Here is a 21,827-nt window from a genome sequence, read left to right as displayed (position 1 = left end):
TGAATTGTATCGTCAGTGGGGGTGACATTGGGTTTGGGGGTTGTGTTAAAACGATTTTTTATGGATTTATCAATTTCTCAAGTTTTTCTAAAAAATAATAATAATTAAATCTGTTTAAAGGGTTACGTAAGGGACATCTTAGATTTTAAAAATAATAAAATTGTTGTTTTTTTTAGTTTATTTCTCTCGACTCTCAGCAAATAATTTATGAAAACCCTATGATTGTAATTTATTTGTTAACATGGAATTTTAAAACAAAGCATCAGATACGAATATTATTTTCTTAAAACACGTTCAAATACATTCGATTTTTTTTTATATTATCATTCCACTTCAAAAATTGATCGATTCCTCATCAATTGAGAAATACTGGCTATAGAATATAGCACAGGTTACCACTCACAAGGCGAATTGCTATCATACACCTCTGCCAAAAAATAAATTAGTAGGTAACAAAAAAAAACGCTCTCCCAATATGCCAGCTCACACGATCCCCAGCTGATAAGCAATCTGGGCAAACCTTTTTACGCTGCAGACATCCAAATACCTAGTATTATTAAGGTGTTTGATAATAACACAGAGACACTGTTATCTCTCCCGAAAAAAAGGTGTTGAGAGCAGCAACTAACTGACTGTGTATATCGCTTTACGTTCAATTTCAATCGACCTTGCTTGAGTGATTTGTTTTCAATATCAATTAAGCCAGACAAACACCGCTTGACTCCTTTCTTTTATATTGTCTCGAACTTTAGACAATCAAACCAACAATTCCGAGTCAAATTCGTTCACCTCGTGAGACAAAACAGACTTCCCCGACGTCACCGTCGTCAATTATCTCAGCGTCCTTAACGACCTCATCAATTAACTTAAGTGAGATGCATGCGCGAGAGATGCTGTGTCATTTGGCACATGCAATTCAATCGGACATCGCAAACTCATTTCTGCTGCTGTGGCTGTGAAACTTCCACTTAACTCAGAGGAGGAGTGTGATTCACGGTACAGTTTAATGGAATTGGAGTTGGTTTGATATCGCATTCCAGTTTGATTATTCATACGGATTGATCAAATTTAGTTTAGCAGGAAATTGAAGGACTGTGAAATTATCAGCATCAAATTGAAATACAAACAAATAAATTCTTGTATAGGTTCGAGATGAAACTGATATTTTTGTTAATAATTTTGCAAATTTACGGTGTACATTGGTTAATCATCAGTTCGCATAATATCGCATGTAAGATTACTTGTGTTTGTGTAACTGCTATTTGCTTCTACTTTATTTGTGTGTGTTTGTTCGAGCAACCAAACAAAATCGCTAACTGATAATTTTTGAGTAAAAATCTAACGATAAAGCTTTCGAATAATTTCAACCAACAATCGTCGTCGTCGTCGAGTAAAGCGCGAAAAGAGATAAAATCAAGTCATTTAATGATCGATGCCCTACGTTAAATCGGCTTAACGAAACCTACGCCATGCTAAAAACTTTTACCTTTTCGAATTTTAATTTCATAAATTAATCAAAACAACGAGCTAAATACAATACGTATGAATGCTTCCGAATAAATTTTGTTCCTAACAAATCCTAAATCGTGAATCTCTAAAGGGACAAAAAATCCTGCATTTTTGTTTTACGAGCGATGCACCTCAATCTCCGCGACGGTTTCTTGCTGCTGTTGCTGTTGTTGTTCCTGGGCCTGCTGCTGGGCCCGCAGCTCGGCGGCAATGTCCTCGAAGCGCGCGATGTAGTCCACGCTGGACTCGCTGATAATACTGATGTTCATTTGCTGCAACGGAGAAATTTGTGTTTTTTTTTGTGAAATTTTGTTGAATTCTAAATTTCTAAATTTCTTAAATTCTAAAAATATCTAAAACTGAGCTATAAGTTAACAAAAACCTCAACCTGAAAAAAAAACCACAAAGTGAAAAATATTGTAAAATCGAGATGTACCCTTGAGTAAATTTCGTGAACCTGAAAACCACAAACTAAAAAATTAATTCAAACTTAAAAATCACAAACTGAAATATAACTTCAAACTAAAATGATAACCTCAAACTAAAAAAATATATCTAAAACTGAAAAATAACCTCAAATTGAAAAAATAACCTTAAACTGAAAAAATATCCAAGAACTGAAAAATAACTTCGAACTGAAAATTAATTTTAATTGCTCTATAACCTCAAATTGAAAAATAACCTCAATCTGAAATATTCTCTGAACTACAAAAATATCCTCAAATTGAAGAAATAACCTCAATTTGAAACAAACCTGAAATTGAAAAAACAACCTCAAAATAAAAAATAACCTCAAACTGAAAAAATAACCACAAACTGGCAAAAAAAACCTCAAAATTAAAAATTACTAAAAACTGAAAAATTATTCAAAACTGAAAAAAATAACCTCCAACTGAAAAAATAACTACCAACTAAAAAAAATTACCACAAACTGAAAAAATAACCTAAAACTGAAAAAATAACCTCGAACTGAAAAAAATAACCTCAAGAAAATAACCTTAAACTGGAAAAATAACCAAGAACTGAAAAAAAAACCTCAAACTGAAAAGAAAACCTCAAACTGAAATAAAAACCTCGAGCTGAAAAAAAAATAACCTCAAGAAAATAACCTTAAACAGAAAAAAACCTCAAGCCGAAAAATAACCTCAAACTGCAAAAAATAACCTCAAACTGAAAACATAACCTCAAACTGGCAAAAAACATAAAACTGAAAAATTATTTAAAACTGAAAAATAACCTCCAACTGAAAAAATAACTTCCAACTAAAAAAAATAACCTCTAACTGAAAAAAATAACCTCAAACCTAAATGAATAACCTCAAACTGAAAAAATAACCTCAAGAAAATAACCATAAACTGGAAAAAAATAACCTCAAACTGAAAAAATAACCACAAACTTGAAAAATAACCTCAAACTGAAAAAAATAACCTCGAGCTGAAAAAAATAACCTCAAGAAAATAACCTTGAACAGAAAAAATAACCTTAAACTGAAAAAAATAACCTCAAACTGAAAAAAATTACCTCAAACTGAAAAAATAACCTCAAACTGAAAAAAATACCTCAAACTGGCAAAAAAAACCTCAAAATGAAAAATTACTTAAAACTGAAAAATTATTTAAAACTGAAAAAATAACCTCCAACTTTAAAAATAACCTCCAACTGAAAAAATAACTTCCAACTAAAAAAAAAATAACCTCAAACTGAAAAAAATAACCACAAACTTAAAAAATAACCTCAAAAGAATTACCTAAAACTGGAAACATAACCTCAAACTGAAAAAAATATATCAAACTGAAAAAATAACCTCAAACCTAAATAAATAACCTCAAACTGAAAAAATAACCTCAAGAAAATAACCATAAACTGGAAAAAATAACCTCAAACTGAAAAAATAACCTCAAACTTGAAAAATAACCTCAAACTGAAAAAAAATAACCTCAAGAAAATAACCTTGAACAGGAAAAAAAACCTTAAACTGAAAAAAATAACCTCAAACTGAAAAAAATAACCTCAAACTGAAAAAAATAACCTCAAACTGAAAAAATAACCTCAAACTGAAAAATAACCCAAAACTGTAAAATAACCTCAGACTGAAAAATAACCCCAAACTGTAAAATAACCTCAAACTGAAAAAATAACCTCAAGCTGAAAAAAAAACCTCAAACTAAAAAAAACACTTCAAACTGAAAAATTACCTCAAATTGGAAAAAATTGCTCAAACTAAAAAAAATAACCTCAAATTGAAAAAAAACCTCAAGCTGAAAAATAACCCCACACTAACATTTAACTTAAAATTGTTTTTATTTTATCACCTTTAGCTTAACATTTTGTATGGGTTTTACTACTTTTGAATTTTTACTGCTCAATAAAAAAAAACACAATTTTTTTTTTTTTTTAAATTCAGTCCAGACTCGATTATCCGAAAGCCTTGGAAACATCTTTTTTTTCATTGTCTTAACAGGCAACCAACAACTCAAATTTTACTAAAACAGGGTCGCAGATCTAAAAGGGTTTATTTTTAGCTAAATTTTTTAAACCTATTTTTTTAAGACTGGATTTTTACTGCTCTAGTTTTTATTGTAAAATAGATAAAACTTTACATAATATCGTATTTTTTAAAATACTTAAGAATATACTCATGTTTCAAAATTTTGCTAAACGCTTACACAAAAATACCATATTTAAAAAAAACAATCAAACTTTCACAAAATACTGAACTTTTTAAACATATACAAATTTTATCATTTTTCTTTTTGAAATTTTCATCGAACAATGCGAAATTTTGTAGATTTTTGAAGTGTAAAATACTAATATGTTTTTTTTTATTTCAGAAAATTATACTTATAATTGTCCCGTATTTTTGTAATTGATTAAAAAGTTATTTCAAACTAATATGCAAAATTATTAAAACTGATCTACAAATCTAAACCGATGCAAATATTATATCGTAATTGATTTGAATAATAGCAAAACTTATTCAAAACATAGTTAAAATCGATTTCTAATACCATTGTTAAACCTTACATGATAATGTATATAAAAAAGAATTTGAAATTGGTATAAAACATGCCAAAACTGACATGAAAATAAGTTAAAATATATTAGAAAAATATCTCAAAACTGATTTAAAACATGATTCATATTTCTTCTTTCTTAATAATTCTTTAATAAGTTGAAGAAAAAAAAACTCATACTAAGCTACAGTTTATTAAAAACTTAGCTGAAATTGATCAAATACCTAGTTGATTGAAAATGAGCTTCGAGCAAAAAACAATGAAGCCACAATAATGGCTACTAAAATAGGTGATTATGTTACACATGACCAATATGACAAAGAAACTGAAAACCAACTGAAAACTGTTGCGTTGCAGACTCCATCTCGACTTGGGACGTAAGATTCAAGTACCAAAAATGTCACCCCAGACACCAAACCGACTACTTACATCCCCATCCCTTCTCCTTGCCGTCACCGCCGCCTCACTCTCGTACACCGCATCCAGATGCCCAAGGAAACTACTCAGCGAGATATCGTTGATGTCCGTCTCCACGAGCTCCCCTCCATCGGCCGATTCGCGCAGAATCTTGGTCGTCGAAATGGTCGTAATATTGCTGTTCGCACCTTCCTCGCCAACCCGTTCCTCCTCCTCAGCCGTCCTCGTTTCACTTCCCATGAGGTCCGCCAGCAGCGAGGATGACGTGGACGGGAGCGAGATGTCAAACAAACTGAGCGAGCTGCTTTCGTCTCCGCCGGAAGGCGGAAGTTTTGCGCAGCGGGACTTTTTGGAGGACGCGCCGCTTTGGTAGCTAGTGATTTTGTCTTCGAGCAGTTTCGTCAGGCTGTCGTCGTCCGGTCGGCGGATGCTGGCGGAGCCGGAACTTCTTGTGGACCCGTTGCTACCGCTGGAAGTGGCACTTTGGTAACCGGAAGAGGGGCTCGCCGATCCATTGCTGGAGGAGGACTTTGGCGAGTTATTGTTGTTGTGGCGGCCGGCGGCCAGGTAGTGGCCACCACCGCCACCGCCCAGCATGACCCGGTGAGACGGCAGCTGGTGCCGGTTGACGCGCATCCGGAACCAGCGCGTTTGCTTGTAGGCCGTGTGCGGCGAGGGAACGAGCTGAAAGTGGAACAGTTAGTCATTTTCGGGTGCTTGGTGGAACGCGACCTTCCGGAAACACTCACGTTACAGTTGGCCTGGCCGGCGTTGGCGGCGTTGCCGTTGCGGTTCGGAACTTTGGGTGTTTTGAAGAGCAAGTTGTCGCTCGAACTGGAAGCACTGGTCAGTTGGTCGTGATTCTGTTAAAAAGAAATTGAATGTTATCGAGCTGTCAAACGAAACGGTAAATAATCTACAGGGTGACCACTCAAATCCCGTTTTCAAATACCCGACTATTTCCGACTTTTCTAGAACCTCATTAAAAAGCATTTCTTATCTGAAGAATGATTTCAAATTGAAAAAAAAACTCTTTATAAAAACCATTATCAAAGGTAAAGAACATAATTTCTAAATAAATTTTAAAAATTAAGCTATTGACAGTTTTAGTAAAAAAGAATCTAAACGATATATTTAAAAAATACTTCAAAAATGGAAGCACTGATTTTGATACTTGGTTTAAACTTAAAATGGTTAAAAATTAAATGATAACCAAATATTACATTTTATTCTAAATTTTTTATTTTTGTTTATCGAAGAACGCTTTTAACCCTCTACAATCAGGGTGACCAGTCAAATACCATTTTCAAAATTCCCGACTTTTTCCAGACTTTTCCAGGAAGCTCAAATAATAGGCATTTCTTATCTAAATTTCAAACTAAAAACTCTATAAGAAATGTCAATATCGACCACCGAAAAAAAAATCTAAATTAATTTTTAAAAAATCCAACTACTGCCAATTTTTGTAAACATAGAAACTGAATAACAAATAAAAAAATACTTCAAAAATTAAAATTCATTATTATGATTCAAAGTAGAAACACAAGCAATTAGTCTTTGAAAAAAAATCGAAAGTTTAACGATACTTATAACTTCCATGTTATTTTTTAAATTGGCAAACGTATTGCTTGCTGATATTATTCTTTCAAAATATTTAGAAAAATATCAAAGAATTCGTAAAACAAAGTTTATGCCGAGTTCTCTTTTTAATTTTGTAATTTTTGATATTGATTTTTTATTCAATGTTAATTTATCTAGTGGTCAATATTCAACTGATTTTTTAAATGAAAATTCAGTTTGGTATGATTTTATGTTCTTCCACTCATTTAAAGCAAAATGTTTGAAGAGATTTTTTATAAACTATTCAATAACTGAAAATTTCTTGGATTAATTTATTAGCAATTTAAATATTAAATAGAAGTTTTCTATATGTTTTTAAAAGGTAAAAAAGTTTAAAATTTTGGAAACTGAAATCAAGCTTTATCTATAGTAGAAAAAGTTCAAGGGCTAAATTTAGAAGAAAAAATATTTGAAATTACTAAATAAATTTAGTTACATAATTAAAAAAATTACCAAAAAAAAACACTGCCAAACTCAAGTTGGAATATATTTTTAAATATTCAGTCTGTGTTACAAAATGAAATAGAATCATAACTCTAAGCTGGCCATCAGGCTCTATTTTATATTAGTTTTTCATTAACTTTACCTCTTGTTTGATATACATAAATTAATAGAGATAATTTGATTCATAAAAAATATTATGACAATCTGTGTCAAAGGCATCCAATATTTATTAAGATTTTGAATGTCTTAAGCTTTTCCATACTCAAATATATTGCAAAAGTTAAAAGAAATTTAAATTTGAAGTTAGTTACTAAAGCAGAATTGAGTGAATTCAATTTGAAAATTGTACGAAATGTTACAAAATTATTAAATAAGTTAAAATATAGTTTTCTAGCAAGTATGCATGGAATTACCGACTTTTCCAACTTTTCGACAAAAAATCATGAATTTCCGACTTTTTCCCGTTTTTTTGCGGATTTTGGCGAATTCCCGACTTTTCCGACATGAGTGGCCACCCTGTTACAACCCAATCCGGGCTTCGATCTAAAAATTTGCTAAAATAAAAAAAATAACCTTTTCAAACCATTGGAAAGAAGAACTCTTGAAATTTAAGAAAGTTTATGTTTTAGGATTGGAAGTGTGACTTCTTCTATATGACTTTGCCAATGATTTAAAAAAATGTACATTTTTCTGGGGTCAACTTTGGCTGTGTTTTTCCCTAGAATTTTCTTCATTATATGTAAAAATAAGCATGCTGTAATTTTTATTTTGCCCTAGACTATACCTCTCATCACTTTTGATCAATTCAAATGATAATGGATTCATTCTAGAGTGAGGTTAAAGTCACGTTAATAAAATAAACAACAACATTCTAGAGTAAAAGATGTGAAAAACATGCAAAAAAATAAATGGCTGTAAAAACATGAAAATTTTAAATAAACAAAAGGTAATGATAGGAGGTGGTAGAAATAGCCTAATACTATCAGAAACAAACATAAACTGAACAAGTTAATTGCAAATACAAATAATAAAAATCAAACAAGAAAAACATAAAATATAAGAAGTAAAGTTTTTCGTAGATCAAAAGTTGCTCAAAATGGCCTCCTAAACACGGGAAAAATAAAAATTCTCGAAAAAAAAACTAAATGCATGCTATCGTAATCATCCAATATTTATACGGATTTTTAAAGACTTAAATAGTCTTAAATAGTCTTTTCATTCTCAACTAGATTGAATCAGTGAAAGCAACCTTAATCTTAGAGTTTGTTAGTAAAGACAAATAGAGTTAAACTAATTTGAAAATTATACATTATACTACAAAATAATTCAACAGATAGAAAACAATTTTCTAGTAGGTATGCACGGAATTTCCGACTTTTTTTACAAAAAATCACTAATTCCCGACTTTTTTACGATTTTTCGCGAATTTTGTCAATTTTCTTTCACGACTTTCCCGATTTCCCGACTTGAGTGGCCACCCTGAATCTACTTACCTTAATCTTTCTATCGCAAACGTGGCCGCAAGGGCATCTCCGCTTGCCAGTCTTCTCGCTCAGGTTGGCAATCTGGAGCAGCTGCTTGAGCCGTCCACTCAAAACAATCGTATCGTTTAGCATTCCCCCTCCATCCTCAATCCCGTTGGTTCCGTTCGTCAACGCCACCTCCTGAACCCCACATTCCAGCACCTCCACCCCGTTGAGCCCGTCCACCTGTTCAGTCTTGACCTCCCTCGGCAGCACCCATCCGTACTCCAGCTGCAACCGGTTCTCCTCCCCAAACATAATGTACAGATCCCCAACCGTCAAATCCCCAACGTTCCGCATCGTCCACCCCTCGCGCACCCGCTGAATCGTCTCCTCGGAAATCAACGGCCGGAAGTGCAAGGCACTCAGCCCGGTCATGCTGCCCGACTTGGAGTCCTTCCGCTTGCCGCACTTTTCCTTCGAATCCTTTCGCTTGACCGTCGTTTTGATCAGATCCTCCCCACTCCCCCCTTCATCCTGCTTCGCCAGCACCGTCGGTTCGCTTTCCGACCCGTTCCCGTCGTTCGAGTTGTCACCGGTAGTGCCCGCCTCGAGCTCCAGCTTGATCTTGCTGACGCCCGCCACCAACCGGAGCGAATCGTTCGACTCGGGGCTTTTGAGGTCGGGTCCAGCGCCGTCGAGGGAAGTGTCGGAGACGGCGCCGCCGAGGAGGGGGTGGAATTTGACCACGGAAGGGCACTCGCCGTCGCTGTTGAGCTCGATGTCCTTGGCGAGGTCGAGGGATTCGTTGGAGGCGTTGGGGGATTTGAAAACCTGGGTGGAATAAGGGTTTTAGAAACGTTACTTTAAAAAGATCGAAAAAGGAGACTAAATACTATTGATACCAAATTAAAGATGGAGGTTGCGTTTCACTAACACCGAACTCCGGATTCGATTATCCAAAGTTACGATTATTCGAAGCTCAATTATCTGAAAACTCTCTATAAAAACTTCGGATAATCGGAACAAGCTAAAAAAAATCTAATTGAATTTCTTGTTCACATTAAATTCAGCGATTCTCAAAGAAATTAAATTTTAATGATTTATCCCCTGTTCTATTATCAAAAAATATTTTAAATTGTCTATCGCCGCCATATTGGCCACCATCTTGGATTACATATTTCCATTTTACTTTAGACTTTAGATTTTTCTTGCACGGACTTATCAATTCTGGACTGTACTCAGATCTGTGATCTAACTATTAAGTATTTAGTATTAAGTATTAAGAATCTTTTTAGTTTTCCGATTTTTAAATATTGCTATTTTGTCAGGTAGTCAATTATTTCAAATTCAAAGTTTGAATTTCAGATATTCAAAATTTAGCAATTGAAATATTTAAAAAAAATTAAAAAACATTAAAACTACATTTTTATCGAAAATGTCAAAAACTCAAAACTAAAAAGTTAAAAGATTTTTGAAAGTTTAACATGTTAATACAAATTACAAAAACTTCCAAACAAAGATAATGTAATTTTTAAATATGTTAACTTTAAAAAAACATTTCTGAAAAATGTTTCATGTTAAAAAAAACCCTAAGAAATTCGATTATTATAGACAAAAAAACTTGTTAATTATTTTTACGCAAGAGTTTCGAATATTTAATACGGAATGTATTTTATATATCTTAATTCTAAATCTGAAAGTATTCAAGAATATTTGTATTTTTGAATTTCTAAACAATTGAAATTCAAAATTCAAGGAGTGATAAATTCTAGATTTTTTTAATTCAGAATTTATAAATTCCAGTATTTTAAACTTTAGAATATTTAAACTTTAAATTTGAAGAATTTTAGAATTTCAGATGCTTAGATTTTATAATTATTTAAATTAAAAAAAATACAATTTAAGAACTACTCTATTTTAACAACAAGAAATTTTAGAACACTAATGTTTTAGAATTTACAAAACAAGAATTTAATAATCCTAGAATAACAGATCAACTTTCTATCATACCATAAAATATTAAAACTTCAAAATGTAAGCTTTAATGAATTTAAGACTTCTTAAATGTTAGAATTTTACAGTTCAAAAGTTGTAATTTTTTTTCAGAATTTACCGAAAAACAAACAAATTCAATAGCATAAGAAGTTTTAATAAGTTTTCAAATAATACATAATTTTAGGTTGGAAGATTTTTTGAATTTGAGAGTGTTGGATTAACAGTTGTTTTTTTTATATTTTTGAAGATCTTAGAATTTTGGAATCTTTAAACATTGATATTTTAATATTAAACAATTTTAAAAGATGAGAATTACATTTTCAGGTTAAGTAATTTATTTTTTATTAATATTTGATTAGCACTGTAGAATTTATGAATTAAATCCTATTTTAAATTTGAGAAAATTAAGAATATTAAAATGATAAATCAAATAGTTTTAAAATTTTAGAATTAAATAATGTTTGAATGATTACTTCATTTATTTGTTTTTTTTTAATATGCCAAGCATTTCAGAAATTAAGGATTTTAGATTTTTTGAGTTTTGGTTAAAAGTTTAAAAAAGTTTAAGAACTAATATTGAGGAATTTAAAATTTTGATGAAAAGATTGTTAGCACTCTTTAATTATAGAATTTTGAAATTTAAGAGATTTTGGAATTTTAATATGTATTTTAAAACAAAAAAAACATTGCTTGGAATGTTGTGCTTAAATTTAAAATTTCAGGGAATTTCATATCTTAAGAATTTATGAATGTTTTCATCTCAGACGTTAAGTCTACTTTTAAATTCGGCTTATTTTTTATAATAAGATTTTTAAATTTTTAGCATAACAGAATCAAAGAATTTATTGATTTTTATATACTCTTTTTAAAAAAACCTAATTAAATTTAAAAAAAAAATCAAACTATTTACAATTTTCGTAAATAAAGAAACTCAATAATTTCAATGTTAATTAAAACTAGCAAACGTATAGTTTTTGATACTTTTTTTCAGTTTCAAGGAATTTGATCATTTAAATAACTAATTTAGATATTTGATTTTTGTACATCAGATTTTTTGAATTTTTTAATATAAGGATCTAAAAACATTGTCATTTCAAAATAGAAGAATTTTAGAATTTGAGAATCAAAAAATGGTTCCAGAAATTTTACAACTTTAGAATCAAAGATTTTTTGAATTCTGGAAATTCAAAATTTCTGGTTTATTCATTCATTTTTTTTTAAAGATAAGCATTTTAGAATTTAAAAATTTCATTCTATTTAAAATTTGAGAAATTTTAAATTTTAGATCCAAGAAATTTAAATTATTTCAATAGAAGAATTCTTGAATTTGACTTTATTTTGTTTTAATCAGACAAGGTTTGTCAAAATGTTCCCCCCCAGAGCCCCCCCCCCCCCCCTTCCCTCCCATTATATTTTAGGATTTTAGAATTTAAGAGATTTTGGGATTTTAGTATCTCAAAAACTGAAATTTTCCATCTTTTGGAATCTTAGGCTTTTAGGAATTTTAGGCTTTATTTCTTTGAAAGGACTTTTGTAACTTATAATTGTGATATTTTAATTTCTGTATTTTTAAATTCATTTTTATTTTGGATTATTAGATCCCTAGCATTATAAAATCTAAAAATTTGGTTTGTTTGATTTGATTTTTATTTATTTTAGAATTCGAGAATTGGCATATATTTCAGAATCTTTGTCATCTGAGCAAGGTTGAAAAAAAATCACTTCGAGCGAATAACGATTGCCTGAAGAAAGGCCCTCTGAGTATGCTTTGATCGTTTCTTTCCCGACTCACACTTGATCGCTGGCTGTGGCATGGACGAATAAAAATTTGAATGATTGGGTTTAGTCGTCAACTTGCTGCGATCTGATTATAATTTTCCCCATTTAACACCAGCAGTCATGGGTTGTTACAATCATCGTCTGCGCTCTTGACGAATGACAGCTAGTCGTGGCAATTTGAGAATAAAGATTATTCTCAGCAGTCTTATTCGTGAGGTGTAACGGGCAGCGATTAATCGCCAAATTAATCATAGTCGTCGGATTTTCAACACTGCATCTGAGGTAACTTTGCAATTGAGCGGAAACTTGGGCATTTTCAAGCCAGGCTACGTTCTTTTGAAAAATAAAGCTAGAATTATTGATTTTATTTATTAACAGCATGATTTTTATTCTATTTTGGATTTTTTTTAAGAACAAATTTCGATTTGAAGTTTAAACGAACTTAAGTATTAAAATAAAGCAATTGAAAATTGATTAAATTTTGAAAAGCTTTGAAGGTTTTTTTTTAATTTTAAAATCTTAAAACATTGAAATTAAAAAAAATCAGGAATTTCAGACTTATTTATGAAATTTAAAACATTAAGGAAAATTAGAAATTTTATAACTTCGGATGAGTTTTCAACTTTTTTGAATTCAGGAATACGATAAATATATTATAAAAATTTCTTTAAGTAATTAAGATGTCGGCCATTAATTTAATTTGTTTAAAACGGAATGTTCTTCTATTTTCAAAGAAAAACCAGAGAGAGAAAGATAAAGGAGTTATTCTGTAGCTCATCGCGATCACCTCCTGATCATCTTTGGTATCAACACTATTGTCAGCCTTTCCCCACATCCCTCTTCCTTACCTCATTAAAATTCGTCACCACCGCCATCCCCACTCCACCCTCCCCTCCCTTCTCCTCCTTCCCCTCCTTCACCTCCGCCCGCACCTTCTTCCCATCGGGACTATGCTTCTCCGACCCGCTATCGTGCCGCTGCCGCTTCGATCCCGCCCCAACCCGCTCCTTAAAGCTGTTCAACTTCTCCAAACACAGCGCCTCCCCCCTCACCTTCGCCCCAATCCGCTGCTCGTACGAGTTCAAACAGATGCTGTAACTGCTCAGAAACTCCGACAGGTTGATCATGGGGCGGTGGATTACGGTTTCTTTCGGGGCTGTGAAGCGGAGGACTTTTGCGGATTCTGTGTCGTTGGTGCTACCTTCGGTGGCCATGCGGGCGCACAGTTCCAGCTCGTGCTGAGCTTTTTGGCGGGACGCTTTGGAGGTGATGCTGGCGCTGGCTGTTTTCAGGTTGTTGATGCGTTCGACGAGGCGGACGTCCTGGTGGCGCCACTTTTGCTGGAGCAGTTGGAGCAGCGTGGATAGACGTTTCTGGAGGGTGACGGAGATTTTGACGCGTGGGTTCTGGGCGAGGGATTGTACCCGGCCCCAGGCGTCGACGGTGGCCGGTTTGAGGACCACGTCTATCCGAGGGGGCAGTTTGATCTCTTCCTGCCATTCTTCTAGCTGGTTGAGCTTCCGCAACGCTCGGCACGAAGGCGTCTTGATGCGGATGTTGCGGCCCTTCTCGCGGATCGTCGTGAACCCCTTGTACACTAGATCCTTCAGCTTGTGGAAGTACTTTTTGTTCTGAAACGGAACCTTCTTGCGCATCTCCCCGTAATTGATCAAAGCGTACAGTTCCTGCGCCTCCTTCTTCACCTCGTCGGAAAAGTGCAAATATTTCGCCACCTTCTGGTTGAACTGGTAGTACAAATGCCGCACGTCCTTCACCTTCAGCGCATGCTCACTATTGCTATCCTTCCGGCGCTTCTTCGTGTTCAAATAGTTCACAATCCCTTCAAAGTCCTTCCCGCACTCGTTCAACGCCTCAAAAAACAGATTCTTGTCCTGATTGCTCCAAACCATGCGCACCTGCTTCGTCTGATTCGGCGTCTTCGTTCCCTGCCCCCCACCACCCCCTCCCCCAGCCCCTCCAGCCTTCCCCGCACCCCCTCCCCCACCCCCACCCGTCTCCTTCTTCTCCACCGGCGGCGGCGTCGTCCCCCGAATCGAATCCATCCGCATCTTGTGAATGACCCGGGCGCTGGTTCGCAGCGCGTGCCCGCACTCGGCATCGCCACTCGGGTAGAACGTGGTCACCGAACCGAGCAGTTCCTCCGTTGGGATTTGCTGCAGGTTCGGATCGGTGAGTTTGTGCGGAAGGGGGGATTTTCCGATGGAAGATGGCGGCGGCAGTGAAGTGCTCCCCGGTTTGGGGATGAGAGGGGTCGTCGTTGAGACGGGTGCGTCCTGCGGGTCATGCTGGGGTGTCGTATCTGAGGACGACGACGCGGGTTCGGGAGGATCTTCGCAGGTTGAGGTGGTGATGATTTGCTCCGGTTTGGGAGCGTCGAGTGCGGTGCCACCGGAGTCGTCCGGGATGGTTTCCATTATGCTGGAAAAGAAAATGGGAGAAAGCTCATTAGAAAATTGAAGCGGATTTTATTCCGGAGCGTTTGCTGCGGTATGTCCACGCATCCTTCCTCCTCTGTACATTCTGCGAAATGTGATCCATTCATAGAATCCTCTCTGCGGTAAATGCAACGCAGTAGGCCTGGCCACCTTATTGCGGTTTTTTTTGTTTTTTGAATGTTGACATGAAAGAACTTGGGACCTAAGATAACCACAAGTTTTTAAAGGAAGGCTACGATTGTGTACAATAATATTATATTGGATTAAAAACTATCACCGGAATTTTGAATTGAATTCATCATTTTAAACAAAATTTACGGAGGGATTGGCAAATGCAAATCCAGCATTCGTGAGGTTAATTTTAGTCCTCTGACTAATGATTTGTTTAATAAAAAAAAATATGAAAATTGAAATTACAAGCCTAAGTTTCAACATTTGGATGAAAAAAGTGTTTAAAGTGACGGATTTTTTTTCGCAAAAAAACTTTTCGTGGGACTGTACATTGGTATTTCATGAAAATTTAAAATGTTTTCAAAGGAGTTCAAACATGCTAAATATGATTATAAACGCGGGAAAATGCATTTTAACTGGTATTCAGTTGATTAAACTTTAATTTTCATTAAAATTCTGAAGTTTTTGGAAAAAATATTTTTTTTGCCCCCTGATTATTCAGGCCAACATTGAAGGGGGGGGGCGACATAAACTTTGAAAAATATTTGCAACGTCCTTACTATTTCTAGATTCAGCATTCAGAACCATCATTGAAAGTCATTGCCCCCAGAGTGAAGGACACCTTGTACGACCTTAATTTCTACAAATATCCACCTCCTTTGTGAAGATTCAGAAATATCTTCTCCAACCAACTCTCAATCCTCTTCAGCCAATTATCTTTGCGATGAACTTCACGCAGTAGGTCTGGCCAGGCCACAGAAAAGCAGGATGCTGATAGTGATTGATCCATCACTTTTGGATTAGATAAGATTGGGATTCACTGAGAATTCTTGTTTTAATGATTTTTAAGCAGTTTGAATCAAAACCATCACTTAATTCACCTTACGGTGGTTAGTTTCTTCCTTACATTGTTATAGTTTTTTTTTGTAAAAAAAAAATGCCTACTAAAAAATTGTCAGATCTTCAATGTTTTGAACGCGTTGGAAAGTTTTTTTTTTAAATACCTTTCTGAAACAAACACAACATGAAGGTTTTTCTTTTAAAAACCATCCTTTTTGCAATCTTCCGGACTTAAGCCAAAACTTTTGAAGCACTATATATTGGCCTTTATAATTTTCAAAGGGGACTTATGGACCCTCAATACGGATCGAATGAGGCCAAAACGATATAATGTCCGACAATATTTGTATCTAATTTGGTACCCAAAAAGTATAGGTCATCGATTAAATTTTAAAGTTATCTCAGTTTTAGTGATAAACGTTGATTTTTTTTAGTTTTCTTCTTTTTACGTTTTTCCCTCTCATTTTTGAGTACACAGAAAAAAATTATGGTAATATTCATCAGGAAATGGTGACAGATTTTGTGTAAAAAAATAATTAATTTTACCCCATAAAATGATGACTTTTCATCAGTTTTTGATGAATATTCATCAGGTTCACATTTTTACACATCTTTATGTAATATTACTCAAAAAAAGAGGTAATATTCAACCTACCAAATTTTCAACATGCCAAAATTCAACTTTTTTCTGTGTATGATTCGCAAAATTTCCAAACGAATCACATTAAAAACAGTTTTAGGCATAGGCTCTTTGGTCCAGACACTGACAAAACAGCATTTTAAAATTACGTACGACTTTTTTAAAGTGTTAGGTTAGATTTTTGAAACTTCAAACTATTTTTGTTATCCAAACTACACAGAATAAAAAATGATGGTAATATTCATCAGGAAATGGTGACAGATTTTGTGTCGAAAAATTGTAATATTACATCAAAAATTTGTGAATTTTCATCAGTTTCTGATGAATATTCATCAGGTTCACATTTTTACACATTTTTTGATTAATATTACTCAAAAAAGAGATAATATTCAACCAATCAAACATTCAACATTCCAAAATTAAACTTTTTTCGCTGAGTAAAAAAACCTTTCATTAACATTCCACACAGTAAAAATTGGTATTTTTTTAGGATTACAGATATTTTTTCCTAGCGTAAAAATTGGTATTTTTTTAGGATTACAGATATTTTTTCCTAGCGTCTGCCAGATGTAAATTTACACATTATTAGAGGTAAAATTAAAGCTTTTTTCGGACATAAAAGATGTACCCCTTATTAGATGTAATTTTACCGTGTTTTTTTTTACTGTGTATGACCATGATATTTTATATGCAGTAAATACAGTATACAATGTACGGAGCACATAGAGCTACATTGGCTTTGATCGTTCTGTTTTCACAGCGGCGAGTTGGCCGTGCGGGTTGGGGCGCGGACTTAGTAAGATAGATATAACTATCGCCGGTTTGATATTTTTTTAGGATTACAGATATTTTTTCCTAGCGTCTGCCAGATATAAATTTACACATTATTAGAGGTAAAATTAAAGCTTTTTTCGGACATAAAAGATGTACCCCTTATTAGATGTAATTTTACCATGTTTTTTTTACTGTGTATTACACCTGGGAAGGGGTACTTCTTTTGTGTCACAAAAAATGTGTAATTTTACAACTTTTCTGGTGTAATGTAACATTTTAAGTCTGAATTGAGGTAAAATTACATCATAAAAGAGGTAATATTTAACCTTCCAAAATTACACAATTTTTTACTGTGTAGCAACATATTACATAAGTTTGAGCAATAAACAAAGCTAACATTAGAGTACTTCATTAAAAAGCTATTTACTAAAAAAAAAATCAAAAAAAAAAACAAATATCTGGTTTTTATTATTTTTTAACCTTCTAAAAAACCTGACATAGCCTAAGAAATATGAGGAAATCAACTAAACACTTTTTTGAATATTTTTCTTCAGTTAATTTTTGTCGTTTTTACACAAAAACAGTACTGGATTTTTTTCTGAAAAAAATCAGTATACTCAGTACTTTATAAAGTACCATTATCAATTTAAAAAATTGTAACATTAGTAGGTGTAACACTAGAAGGATTAATATTACCTCTTATATGATGTAATTTTGCCTCTATTAAGACTGAACAAGTAACATTACAACAGAACATTGGTAAATTCATCCATTTGACATAAAAGATGTACCCATTTCCAGATGTAATATTACCATGATTTGTTTTAACTGTGTACACAGTAAAAAAAATATGTAAATTTGAAAGGTGTAATTTTGGACGGTTGAATATTACCTTTTTTATGATGTAATTTTTCCTCTGTTTAGACTGAAAACGTTAAAAGTTACACATTTTCAGAAGTAAAATTACACATCTTCTAACATAAAAGATATAGTATTACCTTGATTTTTTGAACTTTGAACTGTATCTCAGATTCCCGACTTTTTCACGATTTTTCACGATTCTGGCAAACTCTCGATTTATTTTATTTGTAGAGCAACCCTGTGTTTGCAACGACCAAATTTGGAATATGGGCAGGCATCCAGAATTTTACAAAAGAGAACTTTTTTGCAGGTGTTCTATTGATCGATAAAAGCTTTCCTTACCCATTTTTTAAGGTGAATAAAGTTTTGAATAAATTTTATTTGTTTGAATATTTATTATTAAATTTGAGTTACCTTACAGTTTTTTTTTATTTTTTGAGATATTTTGGAATTTTTTCTGTGTTTGGTAGATGAGGAATTCGATGCTATAACCATCCAATGTGCTGTTTTTCATTGTTTAAACACAATATTTTTTTATTATTAACTTTTAAAGATAACTAGCGCGCTCATTTTCTACTGAGCTATTAATTACTCGATCTCAGTTTACAACTAGTTTGGAAGCTGTAATTTTGGCTTGCCCATCCTTTTAATCTCAATTTTCACATTTTTGATCTTCAGGATAACAATTGCACATTTTTGCATGAGTTATTTTATGGAATCGGTTCTCAGATGACTTGTGAACATACATTTGCCAAAAGTTTGAAAAAATATTTGAGCACGTCGTTTTTGTGTAAGTTTTGAGTTAAAACTGGTTCGGCCCACGGGCCGGATTGATTTTTGACGTTTTGCCTAAAAAAATCAAGTCTCAAATTTCCCGGGAATTCCCGCTACAAGAGATTTTCGAAAATTAGTTTCTTCAAGTTTTCACATCATTTTGAGATCTGAAAATACTACAAACAAATTGAATTAAATTAAATTTTACTTCTTTTTAGTTTTTATTTGACATTTCATGTGGGTCTCGTGGCGCAGGGGTAGCGGCTTCGGCTGCCGATCCCGATGATGCTATGAGACGCGGGTTCGATTCCCGCCTTATCCACTGAGCTTCTATCGGATGGTGAAGTAAAACGTCGGTCCCGGTTTCTCCTGTCTCGTCAGAGGCGCTGGAGCAGAAATCCCACGTTAGAGGAAGGCCATGCCCCGGGGGGCGTAGTGCCAATAGTTTCGTTTTTTTTTCGTTTTTCGTTGACATTTCATAAATAAATATGAGCATTTTTTTAAAATAATTTTAGAAATGATTTAATTACTTTTTATTTACACAAATTATCGCGTATGGAAAGTAATGGACTTATTGAAGTTTGGGTTATTGAAGTTAAAGGAGGAGATCAAGTTAAATTTGGCCTTTTTACATTAACTTCAAATACATTAAAAAATCAGAACTTTCCGGTAAAGAGAATGTTTACAATTATTTTACATATTTTATTTTAGAATGGATGGATTAAAATTTATGGCTGTCAACCTTCTACATTTTTTTTTGCAATTTCAGAGCAAGCCGTGAGTTGAGTTCATGCTACATGTTTTTTTTTTTTTGTAAAAATTAGCATAAAATAGAAGAAAACACAATGTTGTTTTCAATTTTATCAAGATACATTAAAAACAACAAAATGGGGTGTGTCTCATGACAAAGCAATCAATTTATTACACTAACAATAAAAGGTATTTTTCTATTGTAACTCTAACCGCTCAAGTGCACCTGCACTGCATTTTTATGCATTCCAAAGAAGCAAAAGAAAGGCACAGCAATGCGAGAAAAAAAAGTGATTTGCGCACGGCTGCCACCTTACTCACTGCCAATTAAACCCTGCCGCCGATAATTACCGTTTGAGTCGCACCTCTTTCCGCCCTCAACGCTCAAGTAGGCCATGGACAGCCAAAACACAACAAAATTTGACCTTAGTTTTAGCAGTAGTTTTCAAAACCTGCTAGGATAATTCAGTATTTCACAAAATAATAAAATAACTTGGCGAAAAAATGGCCGTCGTCGTGGCAAAATCGGCCGGGCCCCATTCGGGGCCATTCCGAGAACTTTCTTTTGCTTTCTCAACTTGTTTTTAAATGTTTGATGTTTGATGGATCTTCGCGAGAGGATCGATCGTCGGATTCGCGCCCAATTTGGACAATTTTTATCACTTTCCGGAGCTTTACGTAATATAAGTGGGTGAAAAAAAGAGACTTCACAAAGAGATTTCCAAATTTAGATAATATTGCAAGCCGAGCCGAGAGATCAAAGAAGGCAACGACCGAGGAAATCTAGTACGCGAGCCCTTTTTCAGCCAATCTCGCGCGGAGGAGCCTGCTTCGATAAGCGCCAAACAAGTCGTTTTGGGCAAGTTGTTTGAGTTTTTCTCACTTTTTTGTGCTTTCAGTTGAGTTAGGAAAAATTTCAACTTTATTCAATGTGAAATTTTTCGAAAATCGATAAAATTTTCATTGAACAAACCGTAATATTGTCGGGTGCCAACACAGTCGCGAATTGCGATGCCCGACTCGGTTGTATTGGAATTTTCTCGACGCGATTTCGCACCTTATTTTGCGAGGTCCGCCCAATTTGACCAAATAAGTCCGGCCTCTCCCTGTCTCACTTAGTTTTAAAGTTGCCACACAAAAATCGAACAATTTACGACCTAAATTTTTCACTAAAATGGCGGTGAGTTCTTGGCAAGTCACTTTTGCCTTTCCGTCGAAGTAAGCTGCGGAAAATCACCAAAAACTTTTTCCCTCTCAAAAAACAACAACACTCGCACTAACCTGTCGCCAGTTTTACGATTTAATCACACCGGAAAGTCCGCGCCACTTGTTTCACCAATTTCCGTTAGTCACGACAAAAAAAATCAAAATTCGCGGACACTCCTCGGGAACGGGGAACGAACTTCTCGAAATTTTAATCAACTGCTTCTGTTTGCGAACTGCTGCTGATGATGTTGTTGTTGTTGTTATTTTGATTCATTTTGAACAGTGTTCATGCGTGTTTGACAGATGAACAACAACAAGGGGCAAGGTGGGTCGAAATTTAAATTTTAAACTTTAATCATCAATAAATTCTTACAAATTAACTGAAATTTACATAGTTAAATTTTTCAATTCAACAACAAGTTAATGTTTCATGAAAAGTTCGATATTCGAAATTCCACTAATTAAAAATCAACAAAATAATTAAATTTGATTGCTTTCACCGATAAAGTCACCGTTTCTAATGTTCATTATCTGCGAGCATGAACGTAAACAAAATGAGATGAAAGTCCTTCTGTCAAAGTTTTGCTGGAGATGCTAGCCGATATTCGTCTTGAAAAGGAGGTACCGAGGGGCCCTCGAATTAATCAAGATTTTGTTGCGAATCTTTTCTGTATCAAAGACGTAAACGCCGATTGTTAAACTCGGCTGAATCTGCGATGATTGAATTTGCAAAATGGAATAAAATAGCTGTTTTGTTGAACTGAAATATTTAATATATTCAAAATTCAAAAGGTATTATAAATTGCAAAGTTCCAAAATATTAAAATACTTTAAATTCTTAAATTTCAAAATTTTTGATTTTTAGATTTTCTAAGTCTTTGGATTTTTTTTCAATTTTGGTGGGTGACGGTTTCCTCTAAATGAGTTTCGATTTAAGAATTCGCAAAAATCAATTTTCAACCGATTGATCAACCAATTTTACTTAAAAAGCATGGAATAGAAGAACTTTTGAAATTTAGAAAATTTCAGGGTTGGAACGATTTATGTGGCTATCAATGTTTTTTAAAACGTTTTTCTCTGGGGTCTTGGCTGTGTGTTTCACTAACATTTC

General features: G+C 33.9%; 1 protein-coding gene across 2 annotated transcripts; it reads right to left on the bottom strand.

Moving 5' to 3' along the window:
• Positions 1-1,133: 1,133 nt before the first annotated feature.
• On the bottom strand, positions 1,134-20,948 carry LOC6046909 (protein cramped). 2 transcript variants are annotated; one of them, XM_038248111.1, is made up of 6 exons: positions 20,792-20,948; positions 13,093-14,683; positions 8,498-9,301; positions 5,690-5,803; positions 4,953-5,624; positions 1,134-1,781 (listed from the first exon to the last, which is right to left on the bottom strand). In XM_038248111.1, the coding sequence occupies exons 2-6, from the start codon at positions 14,677-14,679 to the stop codon at positions 1,626-1,628; spliced, it is 3,333 nt and encodes a 1,110-aa protein (XP_038104039.1). In that variant the 5' UTR covers positions 14,680-14,683; positions 20,792-20,948; the 3' UTR covers positions 1,134-1,625. The 2 variants fall into 2 exon arrangements, with proteins under 2 accessions (XP_038104039.1, XP_038104040.1); XM_038248112.1 differs by lacking the exon at positions 20,792-20,948 and adding an exon at positions 20,568-20,668.
• Positions 20,949-21,827: the final 879 nt, after the last annotated feature.

The sequence above is a fragment of the Culex quinquefasciatus genome, chromosome 1 (assembly GCF_015732765.1).
Source record: "Culex quinquefasciatus strain JHB chromosome 1, VPISU_Cqui_1.0_pri_paternal, whole genome shotgun sequence".
NCBI lineage: Eukaryota > Metazoa > Arthropoda > Insecta > Diptera > Culicidae > Culex > Culex quinquefasciatus.
The sequence above is the reverse complement of the archived record's forward strand: the minus strand, read 5'-3'. Positions and strand labels throughout refer to the sequence as shown.

Coding starts and splice junctions, on each gene's coding strand:
- LOC6046909 (XM_038248111.1), bottom strand. CDS start 14,679: ATGGAAACCATCCCGGACGACTCCGGTGGCACCGCACTCGACGCTCCC. Junction 5,625..5,689: donor CCGGCCAGGCCAACTGTAAC/GTGAGTGTTTCC, acceptor TTCCACTTTCAG/CTCGTTCCCTCGCCGCACAC. Junction 1,782..4,952: donor CAAGGAGAAGGGATGGGGAT/GTAAGTAGTCGG, acceptor TCTCCGTTGCAG/CAAATGAACATCAGTATTAT.